Below are 21,850 nucleotides of genomic sequence, written 5' to 3' on the forward strand. Positions count from 1 at the left end.
AGACTCCAAAAGATTTGAAAGGCATTGCCTACTTCATCGGCATGGCTAATTTTTATTTGAAGTACATACCAAATTTGTCTAAACATTCAGCCTCTCTAAATGCTGAGCGCAAGAAAAATGTACCATATCAATGGGGACCTGAACAGGAAAAAGCTTTTTTATTTCTAACACAAGCAATTGTCAGCCCTCCAGTATTTCAGATTATTTTACTGTAATTAACTTACCTAAGTGATATGAATGTAATTTCAACAAGTGGAAGAAGGAACTAATTTTAACGGGCACTTATTTATAAAACAGTTGGTGGGGTTATTGTGGACGAAGCTGGGAGTAGCCCACACAAGCCATTTCTTTTAATTAATTTTTCTGAAAAAAAAAAAAGTGTTGTATGAGTAAAATAAAAAACAAAAAAGCTTAATGCTTAAATTTGAAGTGTACTTTGTAGTATTCATGATGATTAAAATAAGAATAACTTAAAACCCTTCATTAAAAAACTTTTTTCACTTTAGTGTTATACGTATATGTCATAGGATAAAAAAACTATTTAAACAAAAAAAGTTAGAATATTTTAATTTTTATATATTAATATAATATTAAGAATTTAGTGACAGTATTATTTGTAACACTATTTTTTTTAATATTTTCATTGCATTTCATTTATCCGCACTTCATGAATAACTTTTTATATTAAAAGTTTAATTGTTTAATTTTTTTAAGTTAAAAAGAGATACCCTACCACATATATCGTTTATAAATATATATTCTTTAATTTAAACCTAAACTTTATATTTTCTACATTGGTCTCTATTATATAGGCCTAACTATTTTTGCAGTATCGAAAATCTGCTATATTTTATTTTTGGATATTATTTTTGGTGTGAAACATTCATATTTTTAATAAGTTTTGTGCTAAAAGCTTATTGAGTGTTTGGTTTATCAAATAAAAATAAAATTCTCTTTTGAAGTTAAGGAAAACCAAACATTTAAAACTAAAGCATATTAGTGTTGATGCTTCCGTATTAAAATAGTCTGTAACATAGGATTAAAATATTTAATGCTCACAAATCTCGTTTATTTAAATTTTAAATTTTTATGTTTTACATTATACAATGCAAATTTCTTAATTATAAATGTTAATGTTTTAAAATAAATATATCAGAAACTTAATACTAATTTTTTTTATTATTTTGCAAATCTTTAATTTAGCATGTTGCCATCTCGTTCTCTAAATGCTGTAATGCTTAATGCTGTTCACAGCTGCTAGCATGGAAAACGACGGATCTTCATCCTCTTCACTGCCGAGCGGAGTGGTTTCGCCCGGCAAACTGGAGTCGCAGAACGAGAAGTCTGCGACGCCCGAGCCCGCTCCAGTTCGCAAGCAGAGCAAAATAACAATAGTGCCTTCGATGCCCTCGGGGAAGTCAGCGAAGGAGAATGGAGATCAGCCTACGGCAATCTCCAAACCAAAACCCGAACCCAAGGAGCCGCCGCCAAAGAAGAAGCTGTCGCAAGAACGCAAGAACAAGTCCATCGACTCGGAGCACAGCAAAGAACAGAAGCCGGAGGACTGCCCAGGCCAGCCAGTAGCGCCTCCCATGCCACCCCCTCCACCCCCGCAAGGACCCAAGAAAGGTATATCGTTTATAAATATATGTTCTTTAATAAACCCAATCTTTATATTTTCTACATTGGCCTGTATTATATAACTATTTTCGCAGTATCGAAAATTCGGCTATATTTTATTTTTGGATATTATTTCTGGTGTGAAACATTCCTTTTTTAAATAAGTTATGTGCTAAAATCTTATTGAGTTTTTGGTTTTTTAAATAAAAATTAAATTCTCAGTTGAAGTTTAGGAAAATCAATAATTTGAAACTAAAACATATTAGTATTGATACTTCCGTATTAAATAGTCTGTAAAATAGGATTTAAAAAATTAATGCTCATACAAATCTCGTTTATTTGCCTTTCTTATGCTTCTTATCACACACACGTCAAGCGAAGACGTGTATGGTGTTAACAACGTACACATCATGATAGATTCAAAATTCTAAGAAGAAAAAATTCAAATTTCAAAATTATTTTGCCAAGCTGATGGATACGACATACTAAGCATCAGGCTTGATATTTGTTGCTCACAATAGTTGATAGTTTCTTTAGCCTGGTTTCGGAAAGGTTATGTTAAAGTATGACGGTTGGCATTCAAACATTCTATGACCAGTACCAAGCACAGAAAGCTTGCATGTTAATATAAAGAAGTCTAATATATATGATATTAGCGTGCTTAGGTACGCGCGTTAAAATTTAAACTTATTTTTGATATAATAAAATTAAATATTGTGAAATTAATAAAAATAAAGAATTATTAAAATCATGGTTGATTTGGTGACATAGTTTTGGAGTCAAGCCTGTCACCGAAATGAATAGATGAATGACATTGTTCAGTCTGTTACCACAGCAATGAGATGGCGCGTGGTTGTTCCAGCCCCAGTGAGCGGAGCGGCTGCAGAGAAGCTGGACGCTCTGAGGAGTCGGCCCAGGAAGCGTCCTGATTGGGGCACGCTCATGAAGGACATCGAGAGCGGGAGGAAACTGAAGCATGTCCAGTGCAACGACAGAAGCACCCCACTCCTTCCGAAAGTGAAGGTGAAAGAGAGTGTGAGTATGAGAATATACACTTTCGTAGCCGTACCGCAAGTAAGAAATTAACTTAACCTAATAATAGCCATACGAGAACTTAGACGTTTAATTAAATTTGTGTGAAAAAAAAATTACTTCAGACAGATCTTCAATAAGCAGCCTTAAAGTATCTTTCAAGATATGCGGTGACAAACACAACGTCTCGTGGGCCAAACTTGCTGTCTCATGATATAGGCGGGGTCTCATTATTACTAACGTATCGACTTACAACTTAAGAAAACCAAGGAGGAATTCATTGTTCAGAATTTTCGTCTTCTTTTAGACTTAAACGACTTGTCACACAAATCCTGTAATACATATTTAGTCATAGGCACCAAATATAAAGAACCGTAACTTACCATCTAAATAAATGTCTAAATAAAATATAGGCAGGATACATGTAAGCATTTTTTTTTCTTTTGAGATCTTAAACAATCACGCATTTGTTGAGTCTTTAGATATACATTGTAACTATTTATACTTGCCAAGTTGCATCGTCTTTGAGCTTATAATTTGTTTGAAAAAAGAAAAAAATTAAAATTAAAAAATTATATACATAATTGTTGAACAAAATAGTGTCTATGGATTAACCAAAATAAAATGAAACTAAAAAAATTACTGTTTGCTAATAAAATAATCTGTATAATAATGTAAACATAATAGAATTACCAGTGTAAATGCGAAAATATTATTTTGATAGCGTTTAATTGTCTTGTGCACGCCTACTTACCTGCCTACATGAACCAGTCTGTGCCACCATATGAATGGGAACAAGTGTATGCAAACATATGTTTGCATTGAGCTAATTATATATTTGCATCATCTCTTAAGCATCCACACTTAAAATTCTGGCACTGTCGCTATGGTAGGTATCTGCTCAAATTATTGAGAAATTAAATTACAAACAAAGGTTGCTACTTAGCAATCAGTTCTAAAATTCTTTCAATAATGTTTCCCACAAAAGAGAAATCTAGGTCGCCAATAAATAGTATCGTATTCCTGAAAGAACTCGAAAGGTACATAACCATAAACTTACATGACTAACTCATGGGAATGGAACGGTTAGTTCAATCACAGTAAACAGTCATGAGTCTACATCATGAAACAAGTTATTTACGGGCAAAAGCCCGGCCTGGCCTCTCCACCTCCACCTCCTGGAACTGAACCCGTGAGGGCGTACCAAGAGCACTAACTTTTCTTCTTTGCTACACCCAGGTTACCTCGATGAGGACCCCTGGGTGGCTTGGCCTCAGATGTACTTCACTCCTCTGAATGGTATTACATACAATTCGCCTTTACCTGAAAATAACTTGCCCATTCTGTTTTCACCGCCGTGCCAGCAGCCAGAATAAAGCTTTGTCATGATTATAAGATTTTCCTTGTCCTTTCTTGAGTCCACTCATAAAAACACGGTGGTAATTAATAAAACATCCTTTCTTTCCTTAGTGAGGTCACTCACATGCCACTGTGACAGGTCGGTTGACCAGACCCTGACACAGTGCCATTTAAGGGCACAGACCTCACTTCCTTCAGGTGTTTCTCTTCTTCTCCGTCTTTGACTGTTCCTTTGCCTTTCTCGTCCCTTCTTGCCGCATCCGCAGCCTCACTCCTCCTCCTGCTGTCTTGTTCCCGTCCATAGCCTTCTTGTTCCGTCTTCTTGGTATCAATCGGTAAAATCATGGTCATTATGTTAAAACACTTGATACATGAAATGTCATCCATTAAGGTTGTCTTTGTCCATTGATAAAGCTTCATATTCAAGTCCCATTTGTTAAAACATATGATCCATAGATTAAAATTTTGAAATTCTTGTCCTGGAATAAAATTTCTGTTTTTGCCTCTTCTCCTCTCTCTCTTCGGGTTATTTTTGTCTTGATCAGATATTCCGTGATAAGCTTGTCTGCGGTGTTCCTTCATTCTCTCTTTACAAGCCTGTAACCTGTAAAGGGTTTTGTATGATCAAATACAAAACGTCCGAAGGTTCGCTCCGCTTGCTTTTTCAGCTCTTGAAAGTCCAAAGGTATTTCCAGTCGTCCGAAATTAACTTGCAAGAGTACCTTGAGTTCCTCGACATCCAGGGGTAGATTTTTTCTTGCCAAGAGATGTTTGTCTTGGAGTGGGAGGTTTGGGAAATTAATCCTCCCCCCACCTTCCATACTTCTTACCACTTCCGCAATTGCAGCATTCTGGATGTCTCGTTCATCAAGTCTTGCAAGCCTCATATCATACTCCCATTTGCTGTAAATTACGGCTGGGTCAATCTCTCCGGTTTTGCATTCATGGACTTGAGGTAGTTCTTGTTTAGATGTTTCTTGTATTGTGTTTCCAGATTGTTCTGCTTCTGGTTCTCCTTTCTTCTCCTCTGTTAGCTCGTCCTTCACCTCAGTGCTGTTTTTGAGACCTGGTTGGACCGTCACTGGCGCATTGACTTTCTTTATATAATTATGCACTGCTCTTCTTTCTTGAGATCTTCTCTCTTTCCCAGTTACTTTTTCAGTATGTCCTTCTCTGACAAAGCAGAGAGGTTTCCATTGATCACATCATGAAACAGCTCGAAGTGTTTCAATGCAAGGGAGGAAATAAATAATTGCGTACTCTTGTTTGCAGACTGTTTGTCGTTAGGATTCAGGGAAAGCCGACGCCGACGTACTACAATTGGCATAAAGTAAGCAAACACAGACGTGTTACTGTTTGCTGACTGATGTACGATATTAAGTACGAGACCTCAGAGTAAACAGCATAGCTGTTACAATGAGTGTGATTTACTTCCACGTAAGTAGTATATAAATGGGCATACGGGGACAATGTTATTCGTATGGGACTATGGCTTTGTGTTGGCTTGATAGTGGTGGCTTGCCAATCATGAGGATGTGGATATGTTCAGGCGTGTCCGCCGTTCGATGTCTATGATCGGGACCCCGCCGGCCATTTTAGATGATGCCACATCCGCCATTTTGAAAAACTGTAATTATTTAGCTAGAAATTCGGAAAAGATTCAAAAAACCATTAACAAAATTCACTTATTAATATAACAATTGATTAGATGGATTAAAGTCCTTGGTTCGATCCTTGGTCAATGCAAAAAATGTTTTTACATTAAATATCACATCAATTGTACACGTTCAAGAAATAAAACACCACAAGTTTTTTACAAATAAAAATTTCTTACATAATTTCTACAAATACAATAAACAAGGAAATTACTAACTTTTCTCTATTTCTACAGTCTTCTTAGAAGACAAAGCGAGTCATGTGTTTTCAGCACAATTCTACATGGCAGTCGATTACCCAGGCATGTCCATTCAGTGGGAACGCACAGTAAATTTTTGGCCACGCATGTCAAGTTGGTGGCCAGGAATGTCTATTCAGTGGACAAGCAATTATTCGGTGGTCAAGCACATTCAGTTTATGGCCAGGCATGTCCAGTCAGTGGCCAGGTGGCCAGGCATGTCCAGTCAGCGACCAGGCACGTCCAGTTGTGGCTAGACACCTTGAACCTGTAGCCAGGCACATCCAGTTGTTGGCTAGACACCTTGAACCTGTAGCCAGGCACATCCAGTTGTGGCTGGACACCTTGAACCCGTAGCCAGGCACATACAGTTGTGGCTAGACACCTTGAACCTGTAGCCAGGCACATCTAGTTGTTGGCTAGACACCTTGAACCTGTGGCCAGGCATATCCAGTTGTGGCTGGACACCTTGAACATATGGCCAGGCACATTTAGTTGTTGGCTAGACACCTTGAAACTGTGTCCAGGCACATCTAGTTGTGGCTGGACACCTTGAACATATGGCCAGGCACATCTAGTTGTTGGCTAGACACCTTGAAACTGTGTCCAGGCACATCTAGTTGCTGGCTAGACACCTTTAACCTGTGGCCAGGCACATCCAGTTGTGGCTGGACACCTTGAACATATGGCCAGGGACATCTAGTTGTTGGCTAGACACCTTGAACCTGTGGCCGGGCACATCTAGTTGTGGCTGGACACCTTGAACATATGGCCAGGCACATCTAGTTGTTGGCTAGACACCTTGAAACTGTGTCCAGGCACATCTAGTTGTTGGCTAGACACCTTGAACCTGTGGCCAGGCATATCCAGTTGTGGCTGGACACCTTGAACCTGTGGCAAGGCACATCCAATTGGTGGCTGGACACCTTGAACGTATGGCCAGGCACATCCAGTTGTGGCTGGACACCTTTAATCTGTGGCCAGGCACATCTAGTTGTGGCTGGACACCTTTAACCTGTGGCCAGGCACATCAGATAGGTTGGACAGACATATCTGTCGGTTGGTCAGGCTAACACGTCCATTTGGTAGCAAGGTACGCCCAGTTGGTGGCCAGGAACATCTATTTAGTGGCCAGGAACACACGTCCAGTAGATGGCAAGGCCCATACATTTGGTAGCCAGACGGATCCAATAGGTAGTCCTATACAGCAAGTGTCCATGATCAGCCCACATCTCTTACCGGTCATTTTACACTACTTCTACACTCTTACCAAGCCTACACACACACCAATACTGCCAAGGTTCAGAAAAACACACCATGGACTTACTCATTTAACTTATTTTTATGAATTAACTTTTAAATATTACAAAAAACTTTATTAACTCTTTTTTTTTGTTTGTTTTTTTTTTTTTTCAGTTTATGTACGAATCTGAAAAAGCGAACGTCCACAATCTGCTTTTAAAAGAAATTCAGGGAGGGGTGTCCTTAAAGAGAGTATGTACAAATGACAGAAGTAAACCGCTACTCGAAGGTACGTATTCGATTTGTACAAAATTGTATATTTTTTTTAAATATGGTTGCCGAAACGATACTTTTATTGTAAGTAAATTAATGAACATAAATAAAATGCGTATTATATTTTGAATTTTTCAAAAAATAATGTTTAACATAGAATATACACCAAACACAAATTCCTGTTTAATAACAATTTAGGAGATATTTCCAGTCCTCGATAGTTAAACAAAAATAAAGATTTATACTAATATTCCTTATAATTTTTTACCAATTAACAAATTGTTTAACACACAAAAGTTATAATAGCAATATATCCATTCCCAATGTGAAAGAAAATGTAGTCAAATCATAATTAATTAATGACAGACGGCGTACAAAAGTTTAGAACATGAGTTAAGTCAAACACGATTCAAAGCTGTCCTTTAAGTTGGCTTTGTCACAAAATATTACTTTGTTTCGAGAGATATTTTAGGGTGCAACTTCTTTACAGAAAAAGCAATTGAAGCTTTGATTATAAATTTACCGTTGGCTTAAATATTTACTTCAACATAAATTAAATTTACCATCCTTATTTATTGAATTTAAAGAAATATTTAACAGTATAATTTAAACAAAAAATGTTTGTTTTATGTACCCGTTACACGCACTGTGTCTGCATTACACGATACATTGGTTACAAGGGTTATCTGATGAGCTATCAGCCATGATGCCAGCTGCTGACTAACGAACCATAGACAACACAACACTCTCAGCCTTACCAACCGAGCTGACAGTACAGAACAGTTTGATTGAACTTTTTGGAGAATTGTGTGGTTGAAACAAGGAAAATCATCTGTTAATTTAATTTTTTTAAGTGTACAGAAATATGAAGTAATTGTTATTATTCTTACATTAAATAACATTCTCTTTTGCTTTACCTTTCCTACAGCTTAGTTACATAAATTCTACCATCATACCATAATTTCATTTACTTTCTTACCGGTTTCTCAGTTACCATCATCGGGAAAGTGTCCACCTTCGAACTAGGTACAAGGTTGTGGATATAATCCCAGGAAAAGCAGTTATGCGTGAAAAGGTTTCATGATGTAGAGTAAGTTTGGGTGGTATATTACTGAGTTGTCCATTTATTAGTTGCTGAGAAATAGGTGTAACATTTGACGTCCCTCGGCTTCAGGTCCCCGTTTTCCCGTTGAAATAAATGTCCTGTTATGCCCGTACTGCCCTCGTCGGAGAGGTGTGGGTCCAGGCCAACGTGGCCGGGACCGGGAAAGGCGGGACCTGGAGGGAGAGTGAAGTGATTGCGAGGAATGTTGGTAGGTTGTCGCAAGCAGAACACGGCATTAACGAATTTCACGAGCCGTCTTTTATTAACGCTTATAAAGTCCTGCCGCAGCCTGGCGGAACCGTCGCGGAACAAGTGCCCTACCACGGCGACACGGACTCCCTGATGACGGGGCGGTTCTCAAATACGTTTCGGCGCGAATCGTAAAGTTTATTAATGCTAGGCTGACCCAGTGAGAAAGGGCCCGAAGACGGAACGCTGTACATACGCGGCCCGTTACGTAATGTTCCGTGGACGGCGAAAAGTTCAGAGACTCGTAGCACCACGTTCGCGTTGTAGAAACTGCCCGCTAGACACGTCTCCCGATGACTCGTAAGTTAACAATGCTAAGCTGATTCGCGGTGGCAGCTCAGCTGCCGTGACCGACTGCGGACTGAGCGAACGTTCAATCCCGAGCGCAACGTGCGCGGCTCGCGGAGCAACGAACACGTCTGTCTCCGCTCGAGACCAGGACGCGACTGCCTCTCCCCGCTCGCCCGCGGGCCGGCGCCCGCGGGTGGCGGGGAGGGAGGGGAAAATCGGCCGGCGTGGGAGAGAGCTCCGTCCCGCGGCGCGCCAGGCTGCAATTACATACTACGGCGAAACACTTCAGAAAAAGTTATTGAATTATTTACAAAGACATACACGAGACATTAATTACACAGCGAACTTGCACAATGAATAATAAATAAAATAAGTTAATTACACACATTCAAATCCCTTAATCGTTTACAAATATATACACACTGAAATAAAAGATAAAGTCACATAGAAAAAACACTCGTTGGCATGCTAGGGCGCACGCGGGTGCGTCCCTGGCCGTCGCACACACTGGGGTTCACTGGGGGGGAAAACAGGCCCCCTCAGGCCCGCGTCGGTGGCCAGGTACGGCCTCTGTATCTGGGAGGGTACGACGACTGTCGTCATATGCCCCCCCTCTCCCGAGGCCGTCCTGGCCCCCGACGCCGACCTAGACCGGCAGCCGCGTCCGCGTCCGGCCACTTGTCTGGTCGTCGGAGCTCGTCACGTCATTCCGTCCGGGTCGGGCAAACTGGGGCAGGAGCTGCATCACGCTGCAGCGTAACCCCCCGTCGGTCGTTTGTCTTACGTCGCGGGGTTTGCGCTGACTCCCCCACTCGTAGTCCCGGAGGTAGTGGGGGGCCGTCTTCTCACGCGTGGACCGGCGCAACGCCGGTCCCCTCCCCGCGTGAGCGGTCATCCTCGGCTCCCCGGAAGGCAAGTCCAGGACCACCTGCTGGGCCCTGTCGACATCGCCCTCCCCACTGAGGAGCCGGACCGTTACCCCGTCTGTCACGTCCTTGCTCACGTCCGTCCCCGTCACCCGCCGTTCCCAGGAGTGGACGTACCTCCGTCCACGTCTCTGGGTAGGCTCCGGCAACGTCACCACTGGTTCACTCAGGTCGACCAGGTCGCCCTGAGCAGTGTTGTCATGTGTTACGTCCTCGATGAGCGGTCCATCAGTGTCGTTGGCGTAGGCGCTGACGTCATCAGGCGGGAGCACCCGGTCCACAAAGCGCTCCAGCTCTGCCATGCTTGCGCCACGCGGACCCCTTCCGCCCCTTCTGACGGGCGTCCGTTCCCCGCCCCCTCTTGCCAGTTGCCAACCACCGTTCCCCTTTTGCTGTCCCCCCGTAGGAGGCTGAGTCGGTGTCGTCGTGGGGGCCCGTCCATGTGTCGTGCCCCAGGTGTCGTCGTCCCTGTCAACGTTCCTGCCAACCCCCCGCAGTGACTTGGGGTGGGCGTGTCCTCGTCGACGTCCCTGATCCGGCTCCGGTGGCGTCACCACGGGGTCACCGAGGTCGACCAGGACTCCTACTGCGACGTTGTCATCGGTCCTGTCCCGTGTGTCGTCGTCCCTGTCAACGTTCCTGCCCACCCCCCGCAGTGACCTGGGGTGGGCGTGTCCTCGTCGACGTCCCTGATCCGGCTCCGGTGGCGTCACCACGGGGTCACCGAGGTCGACCAGGACTCCTACTGCGACGTTGTCATCGGTCCTGTCCCGTGTGTCGTCGTCCCTGTCAACGTTCCTGCCCACCCCCCGCAGTGACCTGGGGTGGGCGTGTCCCCGTCGACGTCCCTGATCCGGCTCCGGTGGCGTCACCACGGGGTCATCGAGGTCGACCAGGACTCCTACTGCGACGTTGTCATCGGTCCCGTCCCGTGTGTCGTCGTCCCTGTCAACGTTCCTGCCAACCCCCCGCAGTGACCTGGGGTGGGCGTGTCCCCGTCGACGTCCCAGGTCCGGCTCCGGCGGTACCACCACAGGGGCGCCGAGGTCGGCCAGTACACCTTCGGTGACGTCATCCTCGGCCTCGTCACCGTCCACTGGTCCGCTGTCGTCGTGGTCGTACTCGTCGTGCGGGTCGCCTATCAGTCGAATGTCGTCCCTGTGCACCTTAGTTGTCCGTCCGTCGGCGCGACGCACGAGGTACGAGGTGGTGCCCAGTCTGTCTACGATCTCCTGTGGCCCCGCCCACTTAGGAGCCAGACTGGCGCAAAAGCCCCGCTCGCCAGCCGACAGGTGATGACACTTAACAAACACCTGCTGGCCAGGCTCTAGTCGTGCTGGGGGCTGGTGCGTCTGCGGCGTACGTCTAGTCAGGTAGTCAGCTTGGCGACGTCGGGCGTCTTCGCGCAGATCGTCCGTGGTCATGTTGTGCAAGTCGGGGGTTGCGCGCGCTTCCCCGGGCAGGGCGAGGTTCCGGCCCTGCACCAGTTCAGCGGGGGAATGGCCCGTGACCGCGTTCGTCCGACGGCGCAGGCAAAACAGCAGCGTCGGCAGGTGCAGGTCCCACTTGGTGTGGTCCTCGTCCAACCGGATGCGCAGCTGAGTTTTAATGTCCTGATTCCACCTTTCGGTCGGATTCGCGCGCGGATGGTAGGTGGGCGTCGTGTGATGCTCCACCCCCCAACCCGCGCAGGACACTCGCCAGCTTCTCCCCGTGAACTGCACCCCGTTGTCCGTCAGCAGGACCGCGGGGTACCCGTATCGCGGGAAGAACTCGCGCTCGAGCAGGGCAATCACGGTGCCGGCCTTCACGTTTGGTACTGCGAACGCCTCCGCCCAGCGGGTGAAGACATCCGTGACCACAACAATGAATCGCCGACCACGGGACGTGCGAGGATACGGCCCCATAATATCCACCGCCACAGTGTGGAAGGGATTCCGGGGCCGTCGTGGGACCTGCTGCTCCTTGCCGTCGGGTCGCCTGGACTTCCGCTCCTGGCAACGCAGGCAGGCCCGCACGTAGCGTCTTACTTCTGCCGCGTCGCCAGGCCAGCGGAACGTCCGTCTGACCTCACGCAGCGTCTGCTCCGCGCCCGGGTGTCCCGCCAGGGGGTGGTCATGCAGGTAGCTCAGGACCCAGCGCCTGGCCTCGGGCGGCACGTGGGTCCGCCACCCGCTCGACCTGTGAGCCCCCCTGGTCTGGAGCACCCCGTTCAGGCTCCGGCAGCCCGGTATCACCCCCTCCCCACACTCTGTCAGTCGGGTCCGGGTGTCGGGGTCCCGGAGTTGCGCCGCGTGGACCCACGCCAGCAGGTCAGTCATAGTCTCGGGTCGCGCGTCAGGTGCAGGAGCAGTGGGGCTTGTCAGCGCGTACAACGCGCACGGTCGCGGCACCGAGTCCTCTACCCCGCGCTCACGCTCAGGGAGGAGCACTTCCTCCCAGCCCTGGTCGTCGTGGAACTCATTCTCAGGGTCCGGATTCCGGGACAACTCGTCGGCCAACTGATTTTCACGTCCAGGAATGTGCTCGACCGTGAACGAGAATTCCTGGATCAGCATGGCCCACCGAGTGAACTTAGACTTCCGGCCCTGAGCGGAGTCCAACCAGCGGAGGCATTGGCTGTCGGTTCTCAGCGTGAATGAGCGGCCCTCGACGTGGTGACGGTACCTCTGTAGGGCCCAGACCACCGCAAGGCACTCTTGCTCATTCACGTGATACTTCCGCTCAGCCTGCCCAAACTTGGCGCTGGCGTACTCGATCACGCGCCTCTCGCCCCGGTCATCCATCTGGTACAACACCGCCCCCATCCCCTCCTGACTCGCATCCGTCTGGATGAAGATGGGGCGGCTGGGCACCAGGCGTGAGAGCGTGTGACAGTTCCTGAACCGGCGCTTCACCTGTCGCAAGGCCTCGTCCGCGGCGGGGGTCCACCGGAACTTAGTCTTCGGCGACAGTAGGTCCGTCATCGGGGCCGTCACCGTGGCGAAGTCGGGGACGAAGGACCGCAGCCAGTTGAGCAGCCCCAGCAGCTTCTGGAGCTGCTTCCTGGTCTTCGGTGCCCCCTTTCCCTCTATTAGCTCCAACTGCTCAGGTCGGGGGCGGCACCCCTCCGCCGTCACTATGTGTCCTAGGAACTCTATTTCCGTGGCCCCAATGTGGCATTTCTTTGGGGCGCACGTCAGTCCGTGTCTGGCCATACGTTCTAGCACCAATGCCAGATGGTGCGCGTGTTCCTCCCACGTCCTGGACCAGATGATAACGTCGTCCAGATAGGCACTGGCGAACTCACCAATGTACCCATCCAGAACACGTACCATCAGGGCCTGGAACGTGGCAGGGGCGTCCATGAGACCAAACGGCATGGCGCAAAACTGGTAACGTCGACCGTCTGGTGCCGTAAATGCCGTCTTAGGGCGGTCCTCCAGACATACCGGCACCTGCCAGTAGCCTGATTTTAAGTCTAGTGTCGTGAAAATAGTGGCGTCCCCCAGTCCTGCCAGTGCGTCTGTGATATTGATCTGCGGGGGCGGGGCGGGAATGGTCAGTTTGTTTATCGCCTTGAAGTTTACGCAAAAGCGTAGACTTCCGTCTTTCTTGGTGGCCAGCACCACCCGTGAGTTATACGGGGAGGTGCTGGGTTCCACTACCCCGTCACGTAACATCTCGTCAATTTGAGTCTGTATGGCCTCCCGTTCCCGGATGCCAAATCCGTATACCTTCTCAAAGGGAGGGCGGTGCGGTACCATCGGTATCCGGTGCTCCGTCACGTTTGTCCGTCGTAGCCGGTCCGCGGCCGCAAATACCTGTGCCTGAGAGGTGAGGACATGGTTGATGACATCGACGTACTCCTCTGGAACACCGTGCTGAAGGTCTTCTAGGCGAATGACTGACTGAGGGGGACTGGGGGGAAACTGGTGCACGCCGTACACCGTCCAGCGCCCCTGGGTGCCGAAGTGCATCCGGCCAGCTCGTACTTCCACGGTGGCGTCGACCTCGTGCAGCCATGGGACCCCCAGAATCAGCCCCTCGCGGAGCTCGGGGACCACCCAGGCCTCGACGTGGCTAACGTGACCAACGATGCTCATTGTTACCTGAGTGATGCCCCCTGCTGCAACGACGGCGTCCCTGGTGGCCAGCTGCACCAGCTCCCTCCGCGGTGTCACTGCCTCCGCTCCCACCAGGTGGGCCGCGATGTAGGTTCGGCTGGCGGCGGTGTCCACCAGGGCCAGCATCTCCCGCCCGTTAGCGCGGACAGGAATTCGCAGCAGCTCCGGCTCCTCGGGGCCGACCTGCCCCAGCTGTGCAGTCGTCTGTCCCCCACCGCCCCCGGCCACCTGGCCGTCCGGGCGTGGGGAACTCGCGGCGAGGTCCGCGGCTCGCTCCGGCGCCGACGTGTTGACGTTCCGGTGGTCCACCTCGTCGACGACAGGTCGACGAGGCGGCTGGTCCGGCCCTGGTATAACCGGCCTCAGGGCCGCGGCAGTGGCGCCGGCAGTCAGCTGTCCCTGCACGGAGATGGCCGGCGGGATGCCTGCGCTGATGCTCTGGTTGTCCGCCCCGTCGACGGCGTATCGACGAGGCGGCTGGTCCGGCCCTGGTATACCCGGCCTCAGGGCCGCGGTGGTGGCGCCGGCAGTCAGCTGTCCCTGCCCGGAGATGGTCGGCGGGATGCCTGCGCTGATGCTCTGATTGTCCACCCCGTCGACGGCGTGTCGACGAGGCGGCTGGTCCGGCCCTGGTACACCCGGCCTCAGGGCCGCGGTGGTGGCGCCGGCAGTCAGCTGTCCCTGCCCGGAGATGGCCGGCGGGACGCCTGCGCTGATGCTCTGATTGTCCACCCCGTCGACGGCGTGTCGACGAGGCGGCTGGTCCGGCCCTGGTATAACCGGCCTCAGGGCCGCGGTGGTGGCGCCGGCAGTCAGCTGTCCCTGCACGGAGATGGCCGGCGGGATGCCTGCGCTGACGCTCTGGTTGTCCACCCCGTCGACGGCGTGTCGACGAGGCGGCTGGTCCGGCCCTGGTATACCCGGCCTCAGGGCCGCGGTGGTGGCGCCGGCAGTCAGCTGTCCCCGCAGTTGCCTCGGCATGGAGACAGCTGATGAGGAGTAGTCCCGTTGTCCCCTGCTTCCCGGCGGCATACAGGACGTTAGTGCGGTAGGCGCCGGTGGTGGTCGACGTGTTCTGTCAGTTACTGGGACTGCCGGTGGCTGGCGGGCCGGGGAGCGGCACCCAGTTGTCCCTCCGCCCCCGGTCCTGCGTTTCCCGCCTGCGACGTGTTGCCTTCGCGCGCCTCCTCCCACGCGGCTCTGGTGGGGCAGAGGCGATGCCAATGGTACGCGTCCGGGCAAAAACGGCATCGCGGCGGACGTTCGTCCCTCTCTCTCGTATCTGTCCGCTCGTGACGTCCTCCTCCTGTCGCAGCTGGTTCCGGGCGTTCCCTGGTGCCACCGCGGTCTGTTGTCCTGCGCGGTCCCGCGCCGCCGGCGTAGCTCACCACGGTCAAGTCACTGTCCGTGACCTCTGTGACGGTGACCCCTCGCGGCCCCGAGCGAGCACGGGGAGCTCTCGCGCCCCTGAGTGCCGTCCTCCACTGCGACATGTCACGTTCGATCACGCGGGCGAGGGCCACGAACTCCTCCGTGTCACGACCAGCAGCCGTCCTCATGAAGGGGCGAAACTCTGGCAGCAATTGTTCGACAATGGTTGGCAACGCCGCACTCACGTCCCCACTTGTCCCCAATCGGCGGAACATGCGTAACTTCTCGTAAATGAACTGCTCTGCACTCTCGTCCTCCTCCTGGTTTCGGCAATAAAATGTCCGCAAACACATTGCCCGCGCCTGATCGTTATCAAACCTAGTTTTGACTTGGCGTACAAAATGTCCCCACTCGGTATCAAAACTCCCGGCCATTGACCACCAGTTCCTTGCCTCGCCGCGGAGCTGTCCCGCCACTCGCGGCGTCCACTCCGCCCGTCGCACTTCGTACAGTTTTAGGAGGTGTTCACACTCCCGCAAAAACTCCCGCGGGTCCTCGTTGTCTCTCCCCGCAAACTCTGGCAACTCAAACTGCGTGCTCACGTACCGCACTACCGGCCCATCTGCGTCCGCGTGCCTGTCCCCCTGTTCCCGTTTACTGTCCTCAACTGTGCTGTCCGTGCTGTTTGCGCCCTCGGCCGCGCCGCCGGACCCGCAAACCTCGTTTTTTACGTCCATTTTCGCGGAGTCTCCCTCCTCACACAAGTCCGTTTCGAAACTGATTAGATCGTATCTTTCTTGTCCCGCCTGTTTCCACGCCATCCTGTCCTCCTGTGCTACTGATCCGCGGATCGTGAACACAATCTCCCCCAGTAATACAATACGATCCTCCCCAGCGCGTTATCTTCAGTCCGGGATACCGCTGCACCGCCGTCTTGTATTTCTGTCCCCCACGACGCGCTATCTCTCGCCGAAACGTCTCGTGTTCGCGCCGTTCCCGCGCTGCGTTATCTCCCGCCGGCGCGCCGGCGCGACGTCTCGAATTCGAGCCGCTCCCACGCCGCGCAGCCGCACCTGCTTCCGTTCTGTCCTGCACCTGCGCGCTTGCGTGCGCTTGCGTGCGCTTGCGTATGCTTACGGCCCCACGTTGGGCGCCAAATGACGTCCCTCGGCTTCAGGTCCCCGTTTTCCCGTTGAAATAAATGTCCTGTTATGCCCGTACTGCCCTCGTCGGAGAGGTGTGGGTCCAGGCCAACGTGGCCGGGACCGGGAAAGGCGGGACCTGGAGGGAGAGTGAAGTGATTGCGAGGAATGTTGGTAGGTTGTCGCAAGCAGAACACGGCATTAACGAATTTCACGAGCCGTCTTTTATTAACGCTTATAAAGTCCTGCCGCAGCCTGGCGGAACCGTCGCGGAACAAGTGCCCTACCACGGCGACACGGACTCCCTGATGACGGGGCGGTTCTCAAATACGTTTCGGCGCGAATCGTAAAGTTTATTAATGCTAGGCTGACCCAGTGAGAAAGGGCCCGAAGACGGAACGCTGTACATACGCGGCCCGTTACGTAATGTTCCGTGGACGGCGAAAAGTTCAGAGACTCGTAGCACCACGTTCGCGTTGTAGAAACTGCCCGCTAGACACGTCTCCCGATGACTCGTAAGTTAACAATGCTAAGCTGATTCGCGGTGGCAGCTCAGCTGCCGTGACCGACTGCGGACTGAGCGAACGTTCAATCCCGAGCGCAACGTGCGCGGCTCGCGGAGCAACGAACACGTCTGTCTCCGCTCGAGACCAGGACGCGACTGCCTCTCCCCGCTCGCCCGCGGGCCGGCGCCCGCGGGTGGCGGGGAGGGAGGGGAAAATCGGCCGGCGTGGGAGAGAGCTCCGTCCCGCGGCGCGCCAGGCTGCAATTACATACTACGGCGAAACACTTCAGAAAAAGTTATTGAATTATTTACAAAGACATACACGAGACATTAATTACACAGCGAACTTGCACAATGAATAATAAATAAAATAAGTTAATTACACACATTCAAATCCCTTAATCGTTTACAAATATATACACACTGAAATAAAAGATAAAGTCACATAGAAAAAACACTCGTTGGCATGCTAGGGCGCACGCGGGTGCGTCCCTGGCCGTCGCACACACTGGGGTTCACTGGGGGGGAAAACAGGCCCCCTCAGGCCCGCGTCGGTGGCCAGGTACGGCCTCTGTATCTGGGAGGGTACGACGACTGTCGTCACATTATAGCATTTAAATTAATAATTTAAATACTCATTGGTAGAAGGCATTTTAAACGAGAATATCTGGAATGACAGTGAAGAATAGAAATGAGAGAACTGGGAATACTTCTAATCTTTAACTTTAAATTTTATTTGTGAAAGATGGACTGCATGCCAAAACTCGCTAAAATTAGATATGTTCTGGTACAGACGCAGGAACCAGGATCCGTCCATCATCTTTGATTCGCCATCTTGGTTTAAAAAATCCTTCAAAATTCCACCAAACTGATTTTAAAATTTCCCATTTTCTAAGAGCAAGTTCCATTTTAACGGAAAATTTCACATCAAAAATATCAAATTAACAAAAATTCCCTAAAGTGGTTTATTATTTCTACCGCCAGCCATTAAAGTTATTTTGGTCGCCATCTTTGTGTTCAAAGTTTCCAGTTCAAACCCAACTGGTGCAAAAATATTTCTTGATTAAAAAAATAATACGTGAGCGAGTCTTTCAGAATTCGTCAGGGATGTGTAAGCATCTAACTTCAGTAACGAGGAAGTTATTGTTTTTTCATGTTGAAAATAAACTCGGACACGAAATTTAATTTATAATTTTTAAAATAATGTCTAGTGTGATAAATATACAAAAAAAAGTATTCACAAAAATGCAATGAAATAAGCGCTGATTACAAAACGGAAATTTAACAGGTTGAAAGTTCAATACGCAAGCATGCAGAAATTGCAAAACGGGAGTATTTCCCTCGAAATAGGGATATTTTTTATCATTCAAAATTTTTCGTGATTATTTGGCGGAAATGTTTTCCTAAAAACTGGAATTTTGAGGGATTTTGGCGAACTTTGAAAAAAAATTTGGCAAAATTTGACTGTCAAGGTCATCCAAGATGGCTGCCATGAAGTCAGAGGTCGGTCATTGACCCGCTCTCGGCTCCACAGCCTGCAGTCTGGCGCTGGAAATACTGTTCTATACTACTCTCAATCATTATGTAATTTAGCGTGTTGTAATCTCCTACAGTAAAAACGTTATAGCAAAAAATAACAAATTAAATACAAGAATTATATTTCATTTAAATCAAACAATATGACAGGAGTTTTTGCTGCAGAAGAAGACGCTTTATTTTTATTTATGATTGTTACAGTATTTTCTATCAATCGAACACGGATCACTTTTTGAATAATTTTGAGTCACCTAATATTGTGAGTAAGTAAATTTAACACACGCATTTTTTATTTTATAAATAAGCAATGCATTTTAGAAGTCTCCTTAATATTACTATAAAAGCTATAGGTATATTATATTTATCTAACCCCGAAAATACTTATAAGATTCGACTTGGCGTATAGTTTTTAGTATTAAAACCTGTTTTAAATCCTGGTGTAGCCTCATTTCAAATATAAAACTTTTACCTGTGTCTATGGATTGATATGCTGATATATTCTCTCCTGCAGGTCTTCGGAAATTCAGACGGCAGCTCACGATCGAAGAGCAGATCCAAAAGGCGACGGAGGCTGAAGTGGTTGAGGCAGAGCCGGATGAACTGGATGACATAGACAAAGTGAGAGACGATCTCCAGTCTACAAAGCAGATGTTGGCACTTGAGCTTCGGAATAAAGAAGCCGTGGAGAGAGAAAACAAGAGACTGCTGGTAAGTTAAATAACACCATCACATCATTAAGCAAGAATAGTACCTAACCATTTATCTTAAAGTTTAAAAAATATATACATGGGCCAACTATAATTGCAGGCGAAACTTCTCCACCTGGAATCGGAACTCGAGAGAGAAAAATTCTCTAACAAACAGGTTGATAAGTCACCGGAACTAATGAAGAAAAAGCACGAGGAGGTAAGTTTTATTAAAACAATAACTAATATTAAATACATGTATATAAATATAGCATCAGTGTTTTTTATTTAGAGAGAAAAATTAGTGCGTAAAACCATCTGTTTAAAATTTTTACTTAAGATGTGTTCCTGCCGCCCTTGCCATAGCTTTTGACATTGGCTTACAAGGCATCTGCTGTGGTCGCAGGTTGTGGTAGGTTGACGCAGGAAAGTCGTGGCAAACCCGCGAGACAAGTGAAGCTCAGGGAACCTGGTGGCTCGAGCTGCACTCAGCGATGTAGAAAAAGGAGGTTGTCTGTAAAGTCGGTTTACGGACGATAATTTTACGTGATAACGTCACAAGAAAACATTGATGAAAAATTGCATACTTTTTAATTTTCAAATATTATTTACAGTTTTTGCAAATTAAATTTAAATAATTATGTTTAAATATAATCACGAACAATTAGTTAAAAAGCCCTCCTTAAACTGTTTGATATTATAGAAGATATTCTCGCACGGTGGTTGGCTGGTTCTTGCACGCTCGGCTCAGGCGGAACGTGACAAATTTTTCGTGCGTGCAGCCGGCGCTCATCGATTTATAAGACGTTATCACGTCAAAATGTTAGTATGAGATTTTTTATTTTTTGAAGTTATTCTTCTTTAGGTGCGTTATGAAAAATAATAATGAGGATGTTTTTTTAATTTGCACGCACAGCATGCAACAATAATTTACAGGAATAAAAAAACAGCCATTCCATGAAAAACAGGAAAAGTACAAGAATTTTTTTTTTTAATTATTAGTCTGTTCCAGTTAAATAACATTTAGACTTAACCTTATATTTTCATTTTCCAACAAAATTATTAATTTTCAATATATATTTTGTTGTTTTTTTGGGTATGTGCATGTTTAGTTGTGTGCAATGATGTTTCAGTTGATAAGAATGCTTAAGTTGACTATACCGTGACAGCTTATTAAACAAAAAACCATCTTTAGTTTTGGAGGGAAAGGTTGATGAGAATATTGTTGTTTTTCATTATGATGCAAGAAATTTTATAGGTAAGTTGATTTTGAATATATTTGCCTGTATACTCTTATGTTTTGTGTGTAACATCCGTTACACATTTTAAATGGAAGTTGGTACGAAGTAAATAAAACAGAATTTTCTCGAGTCAAAACTTTTTAAAAGTAAACATTGAAGCATTATCTATTCACCAATATGTTAGATAAAGATTATTCATAAACTTATTGTATAATTTTAGTGTAACGGATGTTACATTGCACTATGTAGTCATCCAGGGCATTATTCAGAAACTCACGTACATTACTGTTCTTTTTCTTTAAATAAATGTTAGGTTATGATACTGCTTGGTCAGTTACATTGCTGTAATACTAATTTTGTTCAAATTACAGCAAATTAATTTTATTTTCTGGTTTTAATCTGTTGCAGATAATGACTTCATTGCCCAATTACAAAAAACGAATGGAAAAATGCAGAGCTAGGAAAAAGGAAAATGAACAAAAATGGAAAGAGTACCTGAAAAAAGATTGTCTGAGAAACAAAAAGAATCGAGCCAAAGAAAAGATAATTTGTGAAAATAATGAAATTGCTCTTAAAAACAGGAGGGATAATGGCTGAGAGTCCGTGGCTGGAGGAAACAGAAAGCATTACAAAAACCAAATGACAATTCACTTGAAACTCCACTTGGTACATACTCGTGCAGTAATACCCTACAGAAAGCTGTTTCTAAGGCCAAAAATGCTCTTCCTTTTAGCCCTAACAAAAAAAAGCCGTTCTTAACATGTTAGTGAAAAAAACTTTTGATAAAGAGCTATTAACTTTTAAGAAATTATCCCAAACCAGAATACTTCCTGTAGATGTTGGGACAGTGAGAGAGTTTTACAACAGTGATGAGGTCAGTTGGCAGACTCCAGTGAAGCGCCAGTACAAATCTGTTAAAGATAAGGAAACTGGAATGCGATCTCAACAACAAAAGCGTTACCTTATTATGACTATTTCTGAGGCTCACCAAGTTTTCCAAGAAAATTTTTATGTTAAGCTGTCGAGATCTAAGTTTTATGACTTGAGACCAGAGAATGTGTTGTCAGTAGCCACAAAACCTCGTGGATTTTGCAGAAAATTACAGTCTTATTCATCAAGATGAGGTCCAAAGTGCACATTGGCAACATTCACAGGTAACATTGTTTACAGCGACTTGAACGTCGAATATGTTGAATGGAACACTTTCGCTCCTGGTCATGGCAAGGGAGCAGTCGATGCTATTGGTGGAAAACTTAAAAGAACAGTCTGGAC

General features: G+C 47.3%; 1 protein-coding gene across 4 annotated transcripts in view; it reads left to right on the forward strand.

The window, feature by feature from the left end:
• Positions 1–21,850, forward strand: part of LOC134529869 (DNA ligase 1) — a 41,713-nt gene that overhangs the window by 11,965 nt on the left and 7,898 nt on the right. For all 4 annotated transcript variants that reach the window (XM_063364395.1, XM_063364396.1, XM_063364397.1 and 1 more), the window contains exons 3-7: positions 1,255–1,629; positions 2,483–2,655; positions 7,322–7,436; positions 19,163–19,359; positions 19,459–19,557. In XM_063364395.1, coding sequence (XP_063220465.1) covers positions 1,255–1,629; positions 2,483–2,655; positions 7,322–7,436; positions 19,163–19,359; positions 19,459–19,557 — 959 coding nt within the window. The remainder of the gene's footprint in view (positions 1–1,254; positions 1,630–2,482; positions 2,656–7,321; positions 7,437–19,162; positions 19,360–19,458; positions 19,558–21,850) is intronic.

Source organism: Bacillus rossius, chromosome 2 (genome assembly GCF_032445375.1).
Source record: "Bacillus rossius redtenbacheri isolate Brsri chromosome 2, Brsri_v3, whole genome shotgun sequence".
Taxonomy (NCBI): domain Eukaryota; kingdom Metazoa; phylum Arthropoda; class Insecta; order Phasmatodea; family Bacillidae; genus Bacillus; species Bacillus rossius.